Below are 23,654 nucleotides of genomic sequence, written 5' to 3'. Positions count from 1 at the left end.
CGGCTGGTCCTCCAAGCAAATGGAATGAGCGCAGCAAACAAAAGCTGAAATTGACTCAGGAGAAACAGGAAGAAAACATTTCGTTTTGATCCTGCTGCAAGAACTCACGGCACGCTTTTGGGGGGGGGGGTGCAAAAAAAAGGTGGCATTTTATTTATGCTGGATCAAAGTGGTTCGATTTGACTTGCATTGTCGCATTTAATCGGATTTATGATTGTCACACACGTCCCTGGGTGCAGTGGAAAGTTTTGTTTTGCATGCAGCACAGGCAGGGTGACTGAGGGGAGGGGAGGGGGCGAGGAATACAAAGCTACGAGCTGCAGAGAAAGTGCACAAAAAGCAAGTTCGACGTGAGATTCGGGAGGTCCATTCAGCAGTTCAATGACAGGTAAGCGTGCAGCCAGCAGTAAAGAAAGGCAAATGGTATGTTCACTATCCTACCTCCTTGCGACTCCACTTTCAAGGAGCTATGAACCCGCACTCCAGGGTCTCTTTGTTCAGCAGCACTCCCCCCCCCCCCGGACCTTAACCATTAAGTGTTGGCCCTCATTGCGAGAGGTTTTGAGTACTGGAGCAGGGATGTGTTGTTGCAGCTCTGCGAGGCCACGTCTACAATACTGTGTGCACTTTTGGTCTCCTTTTCTGAGGAAGGATGCTGTTGCTCTCTAGGGAGTGCAGCGAAGGTTTGCCAGGTGTTGGCGGTTCTGATGCATGTGGAGAGATTGACGAGGTTCGGATCGTTTTTTGCAGGAGTTCAGATGAGCAAGGAGGGATCTGATAGTGACTTATAAAATTCTCACAGGACCACACAGGGTAGATGCCGGGAGGATGTTCCCTCTGGTGGGCAATTGAGTTGGGTGATTAGCCGTGATCGTGATGAATGAAATCTTGGATTATTGTGTACAATTCAGATGTCCCTCCTATAGGAAGGATGCTGTGAAAGTTGAAAGAGTTCAGAAAAAATTTACAAGTGTTTGCCAGAGTTGGAGGATTTGAACTACAGGGAGAGGCTGAATCGACTGGGGCTGTTTTCCCTGGAACGTTGGAGGCTGAGGGGTGACCTTATAGAGGTTGATAAAATCATGACGGTCATGGATTCGGTAAATAGACAAGGCGTTTTCCCTGGGGTGGGTAAGTCCAGAACGAGGGGGCATAGGTTTAAGGTGAGAGGGGAAAGATTTAAAAGGGACCTAAGGGGCAACTTTTTTCACGCAGAGGGTGTTGCATGTATGGAATGAGCTGCCGAAGGAAGTCTTGGAGAGTGGTAAAATTACAACATTTGAAAAGCATCTGGATGAGTATATGAATAGGAAAGGTTGAGAGGGATATGGACCAAGTGTTGGCAAATGGGACTGGATTAGGTTAGAATATCTGGTTGGCATGGATGAGTTTGAACGAAGAAGGGTCTGTTTCCATGCTGTACAATTCGTCCCATCCAGTATCCTGCAAAGAACTCTTAATTCCTCAGTCTCTGTCACGTCTGCCTGGATGAGGAGACATTCCACTCCCAAGCATCCCAGATGTCCACCTATTTTGAACAACATGCTTTTCCCCCTCTGTCATCCAGGACAGCCCTCCACCGCACCTCCTCCATTCCCTGCTCCACTGCTCTAAATCCCCCGCCCCCCCGCCAAACACAATAAAGACAGGATCCCCCTTGTTCTCACTTACCACCCCACCAGTCTCTGCATTCAACTTAACATCCTTAAACACTTCTGCCAACTCTAATTAGACCCCACCCACCAAGAACATCTTCCCCTCTTTACCCTTCTCTGCCTTCCGCAAGGACCATCTTCTTCGCCAATCCTTGTTTGGCACCACTCTCCCCTCCAGTACCCTGTAAAAGATGCAAAACCTGGCAGCAACCCCCCCCCCCCCCCCTCACCTCCATTCAGAGCACCAATACAGTCCTTCCAGGTGAGACAGAGGTCCACTTGCATCTCCTCCAATAGAGTTTGCTGTATCCAGTGCTTCTGATGTGGTCTTCTCCTCTGTATTGGCAAGACCAAGTATAAATTCAGGGCATCTCAGCCAGGCCCGCAGGGGCCGACCTGACCTCCCAGTCACTGCCTATTTCAATTCCCCCTTCCCACTCCCTTTCCCAACATGACCATCCTTGGCCTCCTCCATTGCCACTGCAAATCAGATCGCAAATTGGAGGAACAACACCTCATCTTCTGCCTGGGCAGTCCGCAGTCTGGAGGATTCAACGTTGAGTTGAATCAAAAAATCCTCCCTTTCCATCCCCTGGCTCCCTTTCCAACCCCTTACCCTCTACCTGTGTTTGCCTATCCCGACCTCACTGTTCTGCTCCTCTCCCCTACCCAAATCTCTCCCTCACTTCCCCACCCCCCCCCCACGCCCCACTTTATCTGGAGCTCCCCAACCCCTAGTCCTGAAGAAGGGTTACACCCAAAACATTGACTTCTCCACCTCCTGATGCTGCCTGGCTTGCTCTGTTCTTCCAGCCTCCTGCTTGCCTACCTTCCATGAATAGCAGAGCAGGCTCGAAGGGCCGAATGGCCTCTTCATGCTCCTGTCTTCTACGTTTCTGCGCCAGAGAAGGAGAGATGTTGATCAGTTATACTGGGGGCTATGCGTAGGCAAAAATGTGTTGCAAAAAAACCCCAGGTGGGGTGGGTAATAGACAAGGAACAAAGTGATCATGTTCTAAAATAGTTAAACTCAATGCTGGGTCCTGAAGATGATGAGGCACCAAACAGAAGATGAGATTCATCTCAGCCTGGCCTCCCCTGTCAACAGCATAATTACCACCTCTTCCTTGCCGCTAACAATTCGAGTCATAGAGATGTATAGCACAGACCCTTCAGTCCAACTCGTCCATGCTGACCAGATATTCGAACCTAATCTGGTCCCATTTGCTACAACAGTTCTGAAGAAGGATCACAAAACGTTAACTCTGTTTCTCAGTGTCCAGACGCCGCAGTGTTTCTGCAGAAATCTTTGTTTTATGGTGGCATTTAACAAAGTTTATAAAGTGAAGGTTTGTGTCTGTGACTGCCACAGTATCATCGATTGTCGTAAAATCCTAAAATATGCAACAAAGTTTTCTTTAAAAAGTGTTGGAAAACTCAGCAGGTGTGGATGGCACGGTGGCTCAGGGGTTAGCACTGCTGCCTAACAACGCCAGGGACTCTGGTTCGATTCCACCCTCAGGCAGCAGTGTACATACGTTCTCCCCTCGTGTCTGAATGAATTGAATTTATTGTCACGTGTACCAAGACGCAATGAAAAGCTTTGTCGTGCGAGCAATACAGGCGGATCACAGAGTTAAGATTACTTTACTTTACAGTGTGGAAACAGGCCCTTCGGCTCAACAAGTCCACACCGACCAAACCACCCATATCCCTACATTTACCCCTTACCTAACACTATGGGCAATTTAGCGTGGCCAATTCACCTGACCTGCACATCTTTGGACTGTGGGAGGAAACCGGAGCACCCGGAGGAAACCCACGCAGACACGGGGAGAATGTGCAAACTCCACACAGACAGTTGCCCGAGCTGGGAATTGAACCCGGGTCTCTGGCGCTGTGAGGCAGCAGTGCTAACCACTATGCCACCCACGAAGTAGCATACATAGTAAATAATAGGTAAACAGAGGCAAAAACAAAAACACTGGGACAGGCACTGTGAGTCCTTTCAGTATTTTAACAACAGTCAGGTAGAAACTGTTACAAAACTGGCTGGTGCGTGTGTTCAGGCTTCTGTACCTTCTCCCCGATGGTAGAGGTTGTCGAAAAACATTGCCAGAGTGGAATAGATCCTTGAGAATGCTGGTGGCCTTTCCTTGACAGCGGGGCCTGGTAGGTGGATTCCATAGATGGGTGGTTGGCCTTTGTGATTGTCCGGGCCGAGTTCACCACTCTCTGTAACCGTCTCCGATCTTGAATGGTACAGTTGCCATACCAGGTAGTGATACATCGAGACAAGATGCTCTCAATGGCGCACCTGTAAAGATTGCCAAATTTCCTCAGCTGTCTGAGGAAGAAGAGACATTGTTGGGCCTTTGTAACCAGTGCGTCCACATGAAGAGTCCAAGAAAGCTTGTTGTGGATGACCAGTCTCAGGAGCTTGACACTGGGTTGGTCTGCATGGGTTTCCTCTGGGCAGCCCCGTCTCCTCTCACAGATGTGCAGGTCAGGGTGGATTGGCCATGCTAAATTGCCCCGTAGTGTCCAGGGACGTACAGGCTAGGTGGGTTAGCCATGGGGAAACGCAGGGTTACAGGGATCGGGTAGGGTGTTGGGTCTGGATGGGATGCTCTTAGGAGGGTCGGTGTGGACTCGATGGGCTGAAAGGGCTGCTCCCACCCTGGAGCGACTCCACGGACTGTCTGTGGAGAAAGAAGATAATTTAATGTTTCGTGCCTGGTATGACTCTTCTGCACCACCAGTGTTGCCGAAATGTGACTCCAGACCCACAGCAACGTGGGTCATTTTGCAACGCCTTCTGGAACGGTCCTGAAAACTAAACGGTCTGAGTGGCACTTGGGGCTGGGCAACAAATGCTGGCCTTGCCAGGATGCCCACATCCCAAGATAGAATAATGAAACCAAAATCAGAATCAGCTAGGAGTCTAAGTCACTGGAGGCGGGGGGGGGAATGGAATTAGACTCATCCCCAGCAAAATGCAAGCATTGTGATCACCTGTAATCTTGCTGGTTTGTGAGCAGATCGGATTAACTGAGCAATTTCTTTCCTACCCTTGGAGCAGATGAATAGCCTCTCCCCAGTGTTCAGACAGATTAAGTGAACACTTCTCAAACTGGACTCCTAGAGCGGGACAGCACAGACCCTTCAGTCCAACTCATCCATGGCCGATCAGATATCTTTGATGGATCTAGTCCCATTTGCCAGCACTTGGCCCAAATCCCTCTAAACCCTTCCTGTTTGTATACCCATCCAGATGTTGTAATTGTACCAGCCTCCACCACAACTCTATGATTTGAATGCCACCTGCTGTGAAGTGACTTTTGAATTCAACAAGAAAAAATCCAGAGGTAAAAGCACGCCTACTAGCATGCATGTCACCACTTTTAATTATTATAAAAACCCCTCGCGGTTTCCTTTGAAGGCCAGGAACTTATCGTTGTTAGCTGATCATGTCATTCAGATCCACGGCAGCGAAGTTGATCCTCTTCTTTTTTTTTTTTAAACACCAAAACGAAGTTTATGACGACAGGGTGAATTCCACACGTCGAAAATATACTCGGAGGGAAGTGGCAGTGTAAGGACAACAATCTGCCCATCGACGTCAGCAAAGTGAAGGAGCTGGTCAATCCTTTCAGGAAGTGGATTGGCAGACACGCCCCCGGCCTAGTGGTGATGGGTCGACAGCGTCAAGTCCCTGGGGGTAACGAACACCTACCATCTATCCTGGTCCACCCATGTCGATGTGACGATCAAGAAAGCACAACAATGTCTCTATTTCCTCAAGAGGCTAAGGATATTCAGCATGACCACAACGACTCTGACCAATTTTTATAGATACATCTATCTGGATGTATCACAGTGTGGTTCGGCAACTGCTGTTCCCAAGACCATAAGAAACTAGAGAGTTGTTAATGCAGCCCAGTCCGTCATGCACACCAACCTTGACTCCATCTATATTTTCCGCTGCCTCAGGAAAACAACCAACATAATCAAAGACCCGGTTGTACTCCCTTTCACCCTCTTCTGTCGGGCAGAAGATATAAACGTTTGAATACACGTACCGGCAGTTTCAAGAACAGCTTCTTCCCCGCTGTTATCAGATTTTTGAACGGACCTCTCAAATGTTCATTCTGATCTCTCTCTCTCTCTCTCTCTCTCTCTCTCTCTCTCTCTCTCTCTCTCTCTCTCTCTCTCTCTCTCTCTCTCTCTCTCTCGATGCACTTTGTATGGTATGGTTGCCCTGGGTAGCAGGCACATCACACTTTGCACTGTATCTACTGCATATAGCAGAATACTGCCAGGAACAGAGATTTCATGTTCTAAAGAGAGGCTGGATAGGCGGGGACCTTTTTTTTCCCACTAGAGCATAGGAGGTTGAGAGGTGACATTATAGAGATTGATAAAATCATAAGGTGAATGACAGGCATGTTTTTCTTAGGGTGGGGGATCTCAACAGTGGGGGACATTTTTAAGGTGAGGGGAGAGGCACGAGGGGCAATTTTCTTTACGCAGAGGGTGGTTTGCATGTGGAGTGAACTTCAAGAGGAAGTGGTGGATGCAGGTATAGTTACAACATTTAAAAGAATTGAGATAGGTACATGAATAAGGAATGTTTAGAAGGATATGGGGCAAGCACAGGCGGTCAGGTATTCAGCAAGAATTGATTGGACTAAAGGGTCTGTTTCCATGCCATATGACTCTCGGATCCTATCTCGGTACACGTGACAACAGCGAATCCAGCAATCAATAAAGAAACAAAAGTACTCAGTTTGTCATTAGCTCTGAATTTTCTGTTCAATGTTATGTTACAAGTCTCACCAAAAACACTTGCAAGTGGGTGCAGTGTCTAATGCCAGGTAAGGCAATGACAAATGCACACCAAATCCAACAAACTCTCGAAATTTATACAGTTTGAATCCCCATATTTTTTCTTATTTCATTGTTTGCCCCCATCCTCCGCTTACGTCATTCATTTCCTTAAGACTGATCCCACAACTTCTGTTTATCCGGCCTTGTCCGTGACAAATGCCTATCTCTGGCCCCCCATAAGGTTGTTTGACGTCATCCCATCCTTTGCTTACCATTATCTACTCCCTCCATCTGTGCTGCCCCTCACAGCATCTTATCACTAAGCCCTTTTAATTGGGGTTTGTTCCTGTGTCTCTGTACAAGTGGGGAAACAGATGTTTATCCTGTTTGCCCATACATCTACCATTGTTTTATAATCATGTCTCATGCTAACATATCATTTTTTTAGCTGAATATATATATTTCCTCATTCTTGTTCTGTATCAGAATTTATAGTTGCAGAAATAACATCAATTCATCTATATCCCACAATTTCCCCTTTTTCTTTTCATTACCATTTGTTATCTTCTGCATTTTTGTCTCTTTTTTTATTTAAACATCGTTCCCAAAATTCGCAAGCATCATTTCAGAGATTTCATCCATCTTGGTTTCACTCATCTCCTCATTATTTAGCCGATAAAGTTCCTCTGCCTGATTCCCTTTTAGGGGCATCTGTTTCATCAAGGCTGTTTCAATCAGTCTTCGGGTGAGCCCTTGCATACAGGGTATGACACAACAGCCAATGGCCACCAATACCCTGACTACTACTATCAGGGAAGTAAGGATAGAAACCACCACCCCCTTCCATTTTCCAAACCAGGATTCAAGCCATCCCGTGAGAGATGTGTCTACTCCTGAATTCTCAGCCAGTTCCTCTGCTAAGGTAGTCGATCCCCGTAAGGCCCGAGTAATTGAACCATCAGGCGCAGTGTTATTAGGAATAAAGGTACAACAGCTTCCTCCTAACATCACACACACAAACCCCCTTTCTCTGCTAAAATCATATCAAGGGCTATTCTGTTTTCCCATGCCATCCTACTTGTCGCATCAAGCTGTTCTGATATTCCTTTAACCGCCTCTCTTGTATAATTTATAAATCGCTGCTGATTATAAAAAATGTAATTTATCCAATCTACATTTTTATTAATTGTTACCCACCAAAAGAGAGCTGACTCAAAGCCTGCTGCAATCTGGTTACGAGCCTTGAATCCATCAGGTACTCCCCTAGGGACTCCTACCGAATCAAGATAAATCCTGTCATCAAAAGAAGTATCTAACAGTAATCTCTTACCCCTTCCCTTTTTCCCTACGATCTTTTCCTTCTCAAATGCCAGGGTAAATGGAATTGCCAATTGTACAATTGCACATATCCCTCTCCAATCCGGAGGTAGGGTGGGTCTCAATATTTTGCCTCCACAGTACCACCACTGATCCGCTCGGGGAACCTTTAGTGCTGAGTAGTTCCCTCCCTTCTCCGTTTCGGTAACATTCTTAATCTCTGTACGTAATTTCAGCTCCCCCAAATCTCTCGACCGACTCGTACCTCGCCTGCGCACACACGACGTGTGATTTCCAACTGCGGCAGAAAATGTGGGGGGGAACTTTTGCATCTTTCTTCTCCGAGGGAGGGAACATCAGAGATAGGGAGGTACAATTCCTATCATTCCATGCAGTCTCATCCTGATACAGGGCTATCATACATTTCATGCCCTTCCTGTCTCGCTTCCACCCGAGCGGAAAGGGAACCACCTGGGCCCCTGGCCTACCGGAGGCACGTCCATAGCAATTGCTCTTGTTCAGACTTTTTACAGTATACTTTACCCATTCAACCCAGGCATTTGCATCCCCGTACCCAGTTTCTATTTCGATGGTCTGTTTCAAATCCTTTACCTCTATAATTTTTACTACTTTAGGATCATCGGGAGGGGTGAAGGGTTGTATCTTATTACCCAGTAATTCTATCCGTTTTCCCTGTCCTACGCTAATTCGAAAACAACAGCCCACGAACTCCTTCCCATTTGTTTTCATTTCAATCCCAAATGTTTCATTTAATTGTATCTCGTAAGTGCCCCCCCCCCACCCACCCCAGAATTGCTTTGTGCCATCTGGTTTTCCTTATCGTTAGGTATATTGGGTTACATTTCTTATCGAGACAATCGCGAGCTGGTCGGAAGGGGGCGTGGTGTACTGTGACCATCATACCAAGTACCATCCCCGAGGCCATCCCCATAAGACTTAAGATGTATCTCTGAGCTGCGGTACTGTCTCTGATTAGCTACATCCCCACAATTTACTAAGCTGCATGCATCAGTGTCTATTACTTGTGGATTATCAGACTCAGGAACCATTAATAATACATATGAAAATGATATTTGACAAAATCCCAATACCAAGAGGGCTAGCATCATAACTCTAAGCATTCCCAGTATTCTAATCATCATGCTGGAGCACAAAAAGGCTTAATATACAATCTTACAGAAATAATCCCGCGCTCGCGCCGCCACTGTATAGTCAGTTACTCAAAGTCTCTTTAGCCTGAGTTTCAGCGGGTCTTGCGTTGATTCGGCTGTCCAGACTTCTTCCTCAACTGGAGGGTCCACAGGCCCTTTGATCCGAGTGTAATGAGTCCAGCCTTTTTCCGCCGTCCTTATTGCCGTTTCGGTAGTCAAAAGAGCCTGGTACGGCCCTTCCCAGTCCGGCTGCAATTTAGTCTCCGTCCATGATTTTACTAAGACCCAATCTCCTGGCCGGGTGGGATGAACAGCGAATTCAAGGGGCGGAGTCTGTGCCAATAGACCCTGTTTTCTGAGGAAAGATAAAGAGGAGGACAAGCCCAGTATATACTTCTTTAAAAACAAATCTTTAGTTTCGGGAATTGGCAATTCTCCATTCGTTCCCAGATAAGGTAATCCAAATAAGATTTCATAGGGGGATAGTCCTAAATCTTTCCTCTGCCAAGGGACAAGCCCAAAAGGCATCCTTTAAATCTATCACACTAAACCATCTGTAATCATGAGGGATCTTACTTAATAACGTGTAGGGGTTTGGCACCACTGGGTGCCTGACCTGTACTATTCGATTTAATGTTCTCAAATCCTGCACCAATCGATAAGTTCCATCAGATTTCCGTACTGGTAGAATTGGGGTATTATAAGGAGACATACATGGCTCCAACAGTCCATCTCTAATCAGTCCCTCAATTACTGGCTGCAGTCCACGTTTACCTTCTATGGAAATAGGGTATTGTCGTTCACAGACAACGTCCCCTTTCCGTTTTAAATTTATTAAAAGGGGAGGGATCTGTAGTTTTCCACGATTCCCTTCTCTAGCCCATACAATAGGGTCTATCTCTCTCTCTGCATCCTCTGTCAACATTACCAGTTGTACAACTAATTCCTTTTCCTGAATTCCAATCTCCAGTCCTAAAAGGATAATTAAGTCTCTCCCCAATAAGTTACTTCCTATATCAGGGATATACAGCAGTTCCCCTGTGACCCTATCCTTAGGACCTTCTATCATCATAGGTTCAAATACTGGAACAGTAAATCCTTCCCCTTTTACCCCCGAAACAGTAGTTGATCGTGTTGACATTTCTGCTTTCTTTGGTTTAAAATTCAGCGATGACCATGCCGCCCCCATATCTACGAGGAAGACTGCCTCTTCCCTACAGGGTCCCACCTTCAAGTTTATCAAGGGTTCCTGGTGGGCCCCCGAGGGCAGGAACCCCTGACACCCCTATTCTTCATCAAAATTCATAAGCGGAATTGCCCTTTCTTCCCTTTGTAGATCAAGACACTCCCGCTTAAAATGCCCTATCTTTCCGCAATAATAGCATCCTGCCTGTGGAGACTTCCATCTCTGCCCCTGTCGCTCAAACCCTCTATCAAATGCTCCCCCTTGTCCTCTCCCTCTCCCTCTCTGTCCTACATGCTGCCACCCGCCGCTCCGGTTGCCCACTATCGGTTCCGTTCTCCCCTTAACTACCTCATCAACCGTAGCTACCATCATTTTCGCCTTCTGTTTTTGTCTCTCATCCTCCCTCTTTACAAACACTTTCTGTGCCTCTCTCAACAATTCATCTAATGGTTTTTCGCTCCACCCTTCTATCTTCTGTATCTTTCTCTGTATGTCTGGCCATGCTTTTGTCACAAAATGTACTTTCAAAAGACCCTGTGCCACTGGGTCCTCACGGTTCATTCCAGAGTATTTCCACATTGAGTCCCTTAATCTTTGCAAGAAAGCTGAGGGAGTCTCATCTTTCTCCTGCCTAACTTCAAATTCTGTGACTTTGGAACTGCCTCTCTTATTCCTTTTAGAATCAGGTCTTTCAATTCCCTCATTTCTTCTCTATGCTCCGGGTTTTGGTTTTCCCACTGGGGGTCTCTGAGGGGAAACTTCGTCTCTCCCTGTCCAGCATCCCCATCTCCAATCAGGTGTTCCCTGTCCCATATTTTAGTAGCAGCTCCCCGTATATGTCCCCTTTCCTCCCCAGTAAATAGTATATTCAAAATAGACATTAACTCAGCCCAGGTATACAGACTGGGCCCCAGAAATTGATCAATTTGTTCAGACAACCCCACCGGATCCTCAACCAGGACCTTCATTTCCTTTTTAAATGTTCTGACCTCCCCACTAGTGAGGGGGGCACTTACAAACCCAATCTCTTTGTCCCCTATGGGTACCTCCCGAAGGGGATAAGCCATTACGTTCTTCCCCTTTTTCTTTTCTTAAAGAGATATTGCAATATTTCTAGCTCCCCATAACTTCAAACACCAATTCATCAATTCATGCTTGACTAACCTTTAAAGCCTGTTCCTAATTTATAAATATATTTATATATTTACGTTCATTTCTTCAGTATTTAATAGTTAAAATGCAAAATGCATACAGTTCCCAATTTTGCAATTCACTGTAATTACCCAGTTTTAGTCCTTTAATTTAAATCCAAAATTAGTTTTCTTAAATAGTCCTGACCAATCATTGCTCAATTACAATACTATAGGTCGTAAAATAATCAGAGCTGCCTTAAAAGAATTTGTCTATTCAAGTTTAAAAAAACTTCTAATGCATGAACAATGGCTGAATCCAAGGTCACAGATATTAACTATAGAATTTTGCTTTTAATACAATCTAATGTTGAACTGAAACTTCAACTGTCCTCCATAAATCGCTTTTATGTAAAGATAAAAGAGATTAGTTAGAAACTGATAGTAAGGCAGTCATGATCTGTAAAAAGAACAGGAGTTATCATTCTTTTTTTTTCATAATCTCGATAGAATCCTTAACCTTAAAAGAAATCATGTTAAGTTTCCATAATAAAAATCAGATTCAAAACAGTCCTGGAACTCAAGCTCCAGGGAATAAAACACAAACATTCAATCACCAACAAACAAATGTTCACTCAAACCAAATCACAAAGGGTTAAACTTCCTACCAGCTGTACAGCTCTTTACACTCTCTCTCTCTCTCTCTCTCTCTCTCGCACATGGACATATAAATTCAGATATTCACAAACCCAGTCTTCGTCTGATCTGTACTTTGGCCAGAAGACAGCGGGACGAAGAATGGATTCCTTAGTCCATACAAAGCAACAATATTTAATCATCTTTCTCCCTTGTACAAGTATTACTTTGCCAATTCCACAACATCCTGCCCAAAGGACTTTCCGGAGGAATGTTGTAAGGGACCCCGCCTCCATTTCCATTGCCTTTTCCTTACTTTGTTTTCCCAGAGGCTTTTTCCTTACCCACAGCACAATCCATATTGAGATCCTTCGTTAGTCCCTTATTAACTACTAAAACTCAATCCTGGCCACCAAGGCAATACTCAAAAGTCAATTTTCTTACCCTGGTCTGTGCACAGAGTTGCCTGGCCCCTTCTTTCCGTATTGTCTATCAACCTCCTATCACTGTCTGATTCAGATGTCTCTCTTGTAGGATTCACACCAGTCACCCAAGGGAGCAGACCAAACCGGGACACGAGACCGCTCCTCAATGGGGAACGGGACGCGTCTTCCCAGTATCCAAGTCCAGCCACTCCCCCGGCGATGGAAGAAAATCCCGGACGAGCCCCCAGTTGTGAGAAACAAAAGCTCACTCACGTCAATAATTTCAGTCCAGGACCAAAACTCTAAAACAGTGTCGTTTATTTGTACACTTGCAAGTGGGTGCAATGTCTAATGCCAGGTAAGGCAATGATAAATGCACATCAAATCCAACAAACTCTCAAAATTTATACAGTTTGAATCCCCATATTTTTTCTTATTCCGTTGTTTGCCCCCATCCTCCGCTTACGTCATTCATTTCCTTAAGACTGATCCCACAACTTCTGTTTATCCGGCCTTGTCCGTGACAAATGCCTATCTCTGGCCCCCCATAAGGTTGTTTGACGTCATCTCATCCTTTGCTTACCATTATCTACTCCCTCCATCTGCGCTGCCCCTCACAGCATCTTATCACTAAGCCCTTTTAATTCGGGTTTGTTCCTGTGTCTCTGTACAAGTGGGAAACAGATGTTTTTCCTGTTTGCCCATACATCTACCATTGTTCTATAATCATGTCTCATGCTAACATATCATTTTTTTAGCTGAATATATATATTTCCTCATTCTTGTTCTGTATCAGAATTTATAGTTGCAGAAATAACATCAATTCATCTATATCCCACAGATTCCATTCACAAATTGCATTCGTCTCCCCTCCCACCCCGGTTTCAGCGTGAATTATCCTCTCCCTTTTCTTATTTGTCCCTTCAGGCACCTTACTCTTGGGGAAGGACATAGAAATGTGGGCCTTCAGGTTTAGGGTAGAACCCAGCATCCCCCGCGGCGGGGAATGTCCCCTGGCCAGCACACGGGAGAGCGGTGCGCAGGCGCGGAGGCTGAGCGTACGGGGCATGCGCGGACAGCGGAATGGCGACGGGGGTGTGTGTGGGGGCTGCCTTTTCTGGGCTCCACGGTTCGTTGAGAATTAGGTGTGGCCGAGGGTGGGAGCGACGGGCCCTGAGTGCGGTGGGGGAAGCGTGTCAAACACCAGCGGACACCCCCGAAAAAGGATTTTTCGAAGGTCCCATCTCCATTCGCTGGGTGGGTCGGCCGCCATGTTTGCTGGGGGCGTTGCGGCAGCGCGGCCGCCATGTTTGTTGGGGGCGTCGAGGCAGCGCGGCCGCCATGTTTGTTGGGGGCGTTGAGGCAGCGTGGCCGCCATGTTTGTTGGGGGCGGTGGCTGGGATGAATGGCAGGAACTCTGCTGCCCATTGTCCTGAATAGGCTCAGCTTGTCCATCAAGCTGCTTCAGTCTTTGACTCCCAATGTGTGATTGATGAGGCAGGGAATCACAGAACCATGCATGACAGAAAGCCTCAAAAGTGGAGTCACAGGCAAATAGGATAGTGAAGAAGGCGTTTGGTCCACTTGCCTCGTATTAGTATAGGAGTTGGGAGGTCGCGTTGCAGCTGTACAGGGGGCATTGGTCAAACTACTTTTGGAACAGCGTGTGCAGTTCTGGTCTCCCTTCTATGAGAAGGACGTTGTGAAACTTGAAAGGGTTCAGAAAAGATTTGCAAGGATGTTGCCAGGATTGGAGGGTTTGAGCTACAGGGAGAGGCTGAGTAGGCTGGGGCTGTTTTCCCGGGAGCGTCAGAGGCTGAGGGGCGACCTTGTAGAGGTTTATAAAATCACGGGCATGGGTACAGTTTTAAAAAAAACAGTATTTCCCCCGGGAAGGTGGGAGTCCAAAACTAGAGGGCACAGGTTTACGGTGAGAGGGAAAGATTTAAACGGGAGCTAAGGGTCAACGTTTTCACACACAGAGGGTGGTGCGTGTATGGAATGAGCTGTCAAAGGAAGTGGTGGAGGCGGGTACAATTGCAACATTTAAAAGGCATCTGGATGGCTACCTGAATAGGAAGGGTTTAGAGGGATATGGGCCACATGCTGGCAAATGGAACTAGATGAACTTAGGATATCTGGTCGGCATGGATGAGTTGGACCGAAGGGTCTGTTTCTGTCCTGTGTATCTCTCTGACTCGATGATTATTGACCTTTGTCTGCACTACTATTAAATACACTGAAACAAAAGAGAATACAGTAAGACATAGGAGCAGATTTAGGCCGAAGAAGCTTGCTCCACCATTCGATCATGACTTTTGTGTTTCTCAACCTCATTCTCCTGCCTTCTCCCCATAACCACCTTTGATCCCCTGACTATCTCTACCTTAAATACACTCAAATGCCTGGAAGGTTTGCGTTATAAAGAAAGACTGGGACTTTTTTTTTAACTGGAGCACAGGAGGCTGAGAGGACCTTACAGAGGTTTATAAAATAATGTGGAATATAAATAAAGTTATTGTTAGTTGTCTTTTCCCTGGGATGGGGCACTTCAAAACTGGGGGGGGGGCACAGTTTCAAGGTGAGAGGAGAGAGGTTTTAAAAAAGACACGAGGGGCAAATTTTAGACAGAGAGGGTGGTTCGTTTGTGGAATGAACTTCCTGAGGAAGTGGTAGATGTGGTACACTTCCAACGTTTAAAAGTCATTTGGATAAGTACATGAATAGGAAAGGTTTGGAGGGCCAGGAGCAGGCAGATGGGACTAGTTTAGTTTGGGATTATGTTTGGTACGGACTGGTCAGACTGAAGGCCGCGTTTCCATGCTGTACGACTTCTAAAACCACGAGGGGCACGAGATGAGGTGAATGACGAGGGCCCTAAATCGGAAACGAAAACAAAAATTGCTTGGAAAAACTCAACAAGTCTGGCAGCATGGGTGGAGAGAAATTCCGAGTTAACGTTTTGTGGTCGGGAACTGCAAATTGTGAAACTCGACTCTGGACAGACAGTGACGGATTTTGGAAGGGGAGGGCTAGAAGGGGAATGTTTACACACAAGGAAACCCAGAAAGATGTTGGCTGCCCTGACTTTCTACCCTGGGAAGACTTTGAAGGATTTTGTAAAATTCCTCTTACAGGATGTCATTCGCCAAGAAGGAACTCTGATCAAACATCACGTCAAAAATCCACGAGAATGAATTGATTCGTCAGGACTCTGATCTTTGAAGTGTGAGTGCTGAGCACCAGGTTAGTTAAACAGCTCTCTTGACACCCCATGCTCCGACAAAAATCCTAAACTGTTCTCCTTTAGTTGTCTCACAATCAGCTAATGGGAACGACTCGACTTGATCTGCTGCAGGAAAAGCTTGTGGTGATACGGCGGCTCAATCGGTTAGCACTGCTAACTCACCATGCTCGGGTCCTGGGTTCGATTCCACCCTTGGGCGACTGTCTGTGTGGAGTTACATGTTTGCCCCCTGTGTCGGCGTGGGTTCCCTCTGGGTGCTTTGGTTTCCTCCTACAGTCCAAAGGTTAGTAGGATTGGCCATGCTAAATTACCCATAGTGCCCAGGGATGTGCAGGATAGGGTGGATTGGCCATGCTAAATTACCCATAGTGCTCAGGGATGTGCAGGTTAGGGTGGATTGGCCATGCTAAATTACGCATAGTGCCCAGAGATGTGTAAGTTAGGGTGAATTGACCATGGTAAATTACCCATAGTGCCCAGGGATGTGCAGGTTAGGGTGAATTGACCATGCTAAATTACCCATAGTGCCCAGGGATGTGCAGGTTAGGGTGGATTGGCCGTGCTAAATTACCCATAGTGCCCAGGGATGTGCTGGTTAGGGTGGACTGGCCATGCTAAATTACCCATAGTGCCCAGCGATGTGCAGGTTAGTGTGAATTGGCCATGCTATGTTACCCATAGTGTTCAGAGATGTGTAGGTTTGTGTGGATTGCTTATGCTAAATTACCCATAGTACCCAGGGATGTGCTGGTTAGGGTGGACTGGCCATGCTAAATTACCCATAGTGCCCAGGGATGTGCAGGTTAGGGTGAATTGGCCATGCTATGTTACCCATAGTGTTCAGAGATGTGTAGGTTTGTGTGGATTGCTTATGCTAAATTACCCATAGTACTCAGGGAAGTGCAGGTTAGGGTGGATTGGCCATGCTAAATTACCCATAGTGCCCAGGGACGTGCAGGTTAGGGTGGACTGGCCATGCTAAATTACCCATAGTGCCCAGGGATGTGCAGGTTAGGGTGGACTGGCCATGCTAAATTACCCATAGTGCCCCGGGATGTGCAGGTTTGGGTGAATTGACCATGCTAAATTACCCATAGTGCCCAGGGATGTGCAGGTTAGGGTGGATTGGCCGTGCTAAATTACCCATAGTGCCCAGGGATGTGCTGGTTAGGGTGGATTGGCCATGCTAAATTACCCATAGAGCCCAGGGATATGCAGGTTAGGGTGGATTGGCCGTGCTAAATTACCCATAGTGCCCAGGGACGTGCAGGTTAGGGTGCACTGGCCGTGCTAAATTGTTCAGCCTGTTGCCACTCCACCCCCACAATTGGTCCTCATCCTTTGACACTCTGCGTTACCTGGAATTATCTTGCCATTATCTCTCGGCATATCAGTTCTGTGCCTGTGTGTTTCCCTCCACTTCACCTGATGAAGGGGCAAGCGCTACGAAAGCTTGTGATTTCAAATAAGCCCGTAACCCGGTGTTGAGTGACTTCTGACTTTGTCCACCCCAGTCCAACACCCACCGCCTCTACATCAGGCTGGGGTGGACTCGCTTGGGTTACAGAGTAGGAGGGTCGGGCGTTGACTTGATGGCCTGAAATGGAGTCACAAAGTCCTACAGCACGGAGACCAGGCCCTTCAACCCAAACTGGTCCATGCTGACCGAAATGTCTGTCCACGCTAACCCCGTTCCCCTGCACTTGGCTCATATCCTTCTAAACCTTTGCTATTCACCTTTGCTATTGTCCAAATGCCTTTTAAATGTTGTTCATGTATCCGCCTCAACCACTTCCACTGACAGCTCATTCCATACGCGTACCACCCTCTGTGTAAAAAAAAAGTTGCCCCTCAGGGGTTCCCTTTTATTCTTTCCCTTCTAATCTTAAACTGATGCCCTCTAGTCCTCGATTCATCATCCCTGGGAAAAAGACCGAGTGCATTCACCCTATACACCTTTATAAGGCCCTCCCCTCAGTCTTATACACCTCTATAAAGTGTATGCACCTTATACACTTCTATAAGGTCTTATACACCTCTATAAGGTCTTATTGATCTTATACACCTCTATAAGGTCCTCCCCTCAGTCTCCTACGCTCTTAAGAAAATGTCCTGTCTTGTCCAACCTCTTCCTCTATCCCAGACCATTAAGTTCAGGCAACATCTGTGCCATATTCTACTGCCCTCTTTCCAGTTTAGTGACATCCTTCCTGTAGTAAGGTTTCCAAAACTGAACACATTACTCCAAGTGTGGCCTCACCAATGTCCTGTATAACTGCAACATAAATTCCCCACTTCAATACTCAGTGCCCTGACTGATGAAGGCCAGTGTGCCAAAAGCCTTTTTCACTGCCCTGTCTATCTGTGACTCCACTTTCAGAGAACCGTGCACCTGAACTCCAAGGTCCCTCTGTTCCACTACACTCCTTAAGGCCCTACCATTCACCATGAAACTCCTAACTTGATTTGACTTTCCAAACTGCAGAACCTCACACTGATCCATATGAAATTCTGTTTGCCATTTCTCGGCCCACTTCCCCAGCTGATCAAGGTCCTCTGCAATTTCCGACAACCTTCCTCACACTGTCCACGATACCACCTATTTTAGCGTCATCACCCAACTGACGTAATCATGCCTTGCCCATTCTCGTCTAAATCATTGATATAGATAACAAACAGTAATGGACCCAGCACTGACCCCTGAGATGCTCCACTGGTCACAGGCCTCCAGTCTGACAAGCATCCTTCCACTATTACCCTCTGCGTCCTGCCATCAAGTCAATTGTGTATTCAACTTTCCAGCTTCCTCAGGTTTCCATGTGATCGAACCTTCCAGAGCAGCCTACCATGTGGAACCTTACCAAAGACCTTACTGAAATCCATATAGACTATGTCTACCGCCCTGCTTTGATTAACCTTCCTGGTCACCTCATCAAAAGACAAATTTTGTGAGAAATGATCTTCCAAGCACAAAGATTGCTCCTAATCAAACCCTGTGTTTCCAAGGGCGGCACGGTGGCACAGTGGTTAGCACTGCTGCCTCACAGCGCCAGAGACCCGAGTTCAATTCCCGACTCAGGCGACTGACTGTGTGGAGTTTGCACATTCTCCCCGTGTCTGCGTGGGTTTCCTCCGGGTGCTCCGGTTTCCTCCCACAGTCCAAAGATGTGCAGGTCAGGTGAATTGGCCTGTAGTGTTAGGTAAAGGGGTAAATGTAGGGGAATGGGTGGGTTGCGCTTCGGTGGTTCGGTGTGGACTTGTTGGGCCGAAGGGCCTGTTTCCACACTGTCAGTAATCTAATCTAAGTGCATGTATACCTTCTCTCAGAATCTTTTCAAGTAATCTACCCACTACAGATGTTAAGCTTAATGGTCGATAGTTCCCAGGCTTTTCTTTACATGATCTGCTTCCACACTATTAGGGATTTTGCGATTCGACGTGCACCTAAAACAAAATCTCTCTTGAATTCCTCCCCCCACCAAAACGAACCTAACCTTGGAATTCAAATGTTTCCTTCCTCCAACCATTCTGACAACACTTTCCCCCAAAAGTACCGTCGCATCCTTCATAACGTGTAGCGTTTGTTAATTTGTGGAGACTCATATGCTCTGTGTTCGTGCGTGTGTGATGCTATCCTGCACTTTGGTCATCTATTCAGCTGGGTCAGAAACATTAACTCCGATCTCTCTCTCTCTCTCTCCACAGATGCTGCCAGACCTGCTGAGCTTTTTCTGCAATTCCTCTTCCTGTTTATTCTGGTTGTTTCAGGGGTGAGTACTTTTGACCATACATCTACAATCTGGAGCGTTTTATTTTTTTTTTCTCTGCAGCGCCTACCTCTCCCTGAGCAGCTCAAGGGTGTTGGTGAACACCACATGCTCCTTCTCCAGAGACAGCCAGGTTCTGAATCTCCTGCTTTTTTTTTTCTTAACCCCCACACTCCCACCTAAGTGCGGTAGTGCTTTTTTTTTCCCCAGCACCCATGGTGTGTGTGTGCAGGTGTGAGACACAGTGAAAGACACAAAGTGCACCAATCTTTATTCAAATTCCACCACCAGGAAGATAGGAAAACACCCAGGTGGCCAGTGACAAACACTGCCCTTCACATCAAAGGGCAGTGCTGTGTGATCAAAATAGTGAAGGGGAGGGTAGGGACTAAATCAAAATAGAGTTGGAGGGAGAAATGATGCACTCCACTCCCTGCGGTGCCCACCTCTCCCTGAACTCTGGAGCGTTTTAAGGGCTGTTGTATCAATTAAAAGCAGGGGTGGAGATGGAAGAGAAAGCAGATGGGGTTAACTCCAAGAATATTGTAACCCTGTCGGGTCCAGCAGCTGTCAATGTGAGGTGTTGCATCTTGGAAAGGCAATGCAGGGCAGGACTTGCACACTTAATGGTACGGTCCTGGGGAGTGTTGCCAAACAAAGAGACCCTGAAGGTGGGAAGGTGCAGGTGGTGAAGAAGGCATTTGGTATGCTTCCCTTTATTCGTCAGTGCATTGAAGTATAGAAGTTGGGAGGTCATGTTGCAGCTGTGCAGGACATTGGTTGGGCCACTTTTGGAATACTGCGTTCAATTCCAGTCTCCCTGCTACAGAAAGGATGTTCTGCAACCTGAAAGGGTTCAGAAAAGATCTTAATGGATATTGCCCGGGATGGAGGCTTTGAGCCGGAGGGAGGGGCTGAATAGGCGGGGGCTGTTTTCCCTGGAGAGTTGGAGGCTTATCAAGGTTTATAAAATCATGAGGGGCATGGATAGGGTGAATAGACGAGGTCTTTTCCTCTGGTAATTGGGAGTCCAGAATAGAGGGCGTAGGTTTGAGGTGAGAGGGGAAAGATTTAAAAGGGACTTGAGAGGCAATTTTTTTCACACAGAGGGTGGTGTGTGTAATGAGGTGCCTGGGGAAATGGTGGAGGCCGGTATAATGACAACGTGTTAAAAGCAGCATCTGGATGGGTGCACGAATAGGAAGGGTTCAGAGCGATTGGGGGCCAAATGCTGGACGAGATTAATTTGGGATCTCCGGTCGGCGCGCACAAGTTGGGCCGAAGGGTCTGTTTCTGTGCTGGGTGACTCCATGTTATAAAACCCCAGCTGTTGTGGTTCCTGAGGCGAGGGGCGTTCCCGTTAAGTAAGGAGTCACAAGTCAGCGCCCGCTCCACACGAATGGCCAACCTTGCTCGGTTCGGTTTCGCGACCTGCCTTCCGCGTTTCCCTGGGTTGCCTCTCACTCCCCCTCTTCCCTGTTTCGACTCAATTTCGCGCAAGGGGCCCGATGGAGGAGAGGATTTCGACCGTGGAAGGAAAAAGCACTGCCGTCAGCGGGGAGGAGCTGTACGCGCGTTGTGTGCGTGGACGTGGTTCCGACCAACCGTCCGCGGCGTTGCCGCGCCGACGCGGTCAGGCGGAGGAGAAACCGTGGAAATGTGGGGACTGCGGGAAGGGGTACAGGTCGCCCTCGGACTTGGAGATTCACCAGCGCAGCCACTCCGGGGAGAGGCCGTTCACCTGTTCCGAGTGCGGGAAGGGATTCACCCGGTCTTCCAACCTGCTGACCCACCGGCGGGTCCACACCGACGAGCGACCCTTCAGGTGCCCAGACTGCGGGCGGGCCTACAAAAGCTCCGGGGAGCTGACGTCCCACCAGCGGGTCCACACCGACGAGCGACCCTTCAGATGCCCAGACTGCGGGCGGGCCTACAAAAGCTCCGGGGAGCTGATGTCCCACCAGCGGGTCCACACCGACGAGAGACCGTTCCGGTGCTCCCGGTGTGGCTCTGGGTTCAGGCAAGCATCTCAGCTCACCGTGCACCGGCGGGTCCACACCGGCGAGCGGCCGTTCGCCTGCCCCGAGTGCGGCCGGGGCTTCACCCAGTCCACCGACCTGCTGACCCACCGGCGGGTCCACACCGGGGAGAGGCCGTTCGCCTGCCCGCAGTGCGGCAAGGGCTTCACCCAGTCGTCCAACCTGCTGACCCACCGCCGGGTTCACACCGGGGAGAGGCCGTTCTCCTGCTCCAAGTGTGGGAAGAGCTTCACGACCTCTTCCACCCTGCTGAGGCACAGTCGGACTCACAACGGGGAGAGGCCGTTCAGCTGCGCGTTGTGTGGGAAGAGATTCACTCAGTCCTCCAGCCTGGTGAGGCACCAGCAAGTTCACAAGTGACTGCAGCGATTGGATTTTCCGGTTAACCTGAGACGAAATCACACGCAGGACTGAACCATTCTGACAGGGCCTCTGCCTGCTGACGTTAGCAAACTCCACCTCGGTTTATAGAGGCGAATATTCTGGATAAAATCAAATAAATTACAAGGACAATGTGAATGTTTTTAAAGTCTTAGTTTATCTTTTGCTGAAGTCGCTTTTTTGAATTTTTCTGTCGGGTAACTGTGGAAACAGGCCGTTCAGCCCGTCGGGTCTACACTGACCCTCCAAAGCGCGTCCCACCCAGTCATTTTCCCACCCTATAAGCCTGCACATCCCGTGGCTAATCCACCTAGCCTGCTCATTCTCGGATGCTGGGCAATTTAATAAACGTCGATTCTCCTGCTGTTCCTGAAGGAGGGCATGTGCCCGAAACGTTGATTCTCCTGCTCCTCGGATGCTGCCTGGCCTGCTGTGTTTTTCCAGCACCACGTTTTTCAACCCCAGTCTCCAGCATCTGCAGTCCTCACTTTCTCCCAATCCACCCTAACCTTCACATTTTTGGACTGTGGGAGGAAACTGGCACACCCAGAGGAAGCCCATGCAGACCCCGGGGGGAAAGGGAGCATGCAATTTCTACACAGACAGTCTCCTGAGGGTGGAATTGAACCTGGTTCCCTGGCGTTGTGAGGCAGCAGTGCTCACCACTGAGCCACCGTAAGTACAGGTACATACTTACCTGAAATATCCCCTCAGATGTGTGACTGGCTCTTCATTGATCTACCCCTAGAATGCCTGTTCACTTCACCTCGTTCAGCTGCTCTGCCCACGTTGCTGCTTTTATTTAGTTTCAAAGCCCCAGTTTCAGATCCAATATCCTCCTCTTGAACAGCATGGAGAATTCGACCTTATTGTGGTCACCGTTGGCCAGGGTCACCTTAAATCATGGTCAGAAGTCACACGACACCAAGTTATAGTGCAGCAGGTTTATTTGAAATCTCAAGCTCTCTGAGCGCTGCCCCCTTCACCAAGTGGAGTACGCTCCAAAAACGTATTGTTTCAAATAAACCTATTGGACTATGACCTGGTGTTGTGTGACTTATGACCTTGTCCAACATCTCCACCTCATGACTGTCTTAAATCATAGAATCCCTACAGTGTGTCAGTCAGTCCACACTGACCTTCTGAAGAGCAATTTCCCCCACCCCCATTCCTCATCTCCATCTTCACATTCCTCATCTCCATCTTCACATTCCTCATCTCCATCTTCACATTCCTCATCTTCATCCTCCCATTCCTCATCTCCATCCTCCCATTCCTCATCTCCATCTTCACATTCCTCATCTCCATCCTCCCATTCCTCATCTCCATCCTCCCATTCCTCATCTCCATCTTCACATTCCTCATCTCCATCTTCACATTCCTCATCTCCATCTTCACATTCCTCATCTCCATCCTGATCTCCTGGAACAAGATCTTGGATTGAAGGGTCTGTTTCTGTGCTGTACATCTCTATGACTCTTTATTTGCACAAATGCCATCCTTGAGTGCTCTTCACTCCACCTTTTACCTATCATTCTTGAATGTCATAATATTTCTCAATATTCAGGACATAATCAATAAAGCTAATTCATTCATTCACTCACAATCCTTGTCATTCCAAAAAAAAACACCATAAGCGATAGCAACAAGAGTATGTTGCAACACTGGGTAAACCCCCCTGCTTGATTTAAACCACCAACACAGAAAAGATTTATCCCCTGCAGAAATCTGTGAAAATTCGAGAGGCTAAGAACTATTTAAAGTAAAAATAACAATTTTATTTCTTAAAGTATAGCGGAGAATAATTAACTAACAACTATTTACAACTTCCTCTAACTTAACTTTTACTTTCCCTTCTGGAATACTAGT

The 23,654-nt window shown here is 47.5% G+C and overlaps 1 protein-coding gene across 1 annotated transcript; it reads left to right on the top strand.

The window, feature by feature from the left end:
* The first annotated feature begins 44 nt into the window (after positions 1 to 44).
* On the top strand, positions 45 to 21,927 carry LOC122543662 (uncharacterized). The gene is made up of 4 exons (XM_087974852.1): positions 45 to 388; positions 15,489 to 15,597; positions 19,304 to 19,368; positions 20,867 to 21,927. The coding sequence occupies exons 3-4, from the start codon at positions 19,304 to 19,306 to the stop codon at positions 21,762 to 21,764; spliced, it is 963 nt and encodes a 320-aa protein (XP_087830978.1). The 5' UTR covers positions 45 to 388; positions 15,489 to 15,597; the 3' UTR covers positions 21,765 to 21,927.
* The last annotated feature ends 1,727 nt before the right edge of the window (positions 21,928 to 23,654 follow it).

The sequence above is a fragment of the Chiloscyllium plagiosum genome, unplaced genomic scaffold (assembly GCF_037043375.1).
Source record: "Chiloscyllium plagiosum isolate Xiang-an unplaced genomic scaffold, Cpla_swu_hap1 HiC_scaffold_27, whole genome shotgun sequence".
NCBI lineage: Eukaryota > Metazoa > Chordata > Chondrichthyes > Orectolobiformes > Hemiscylliidae > Chiloscyllium > Chiloscyllium plagiosum.
The sequence above is the reverse complement of the archived record's forward strand: the minus strand, read 5'-3'. Positions and strand labels throughout refer to the sequence as shown.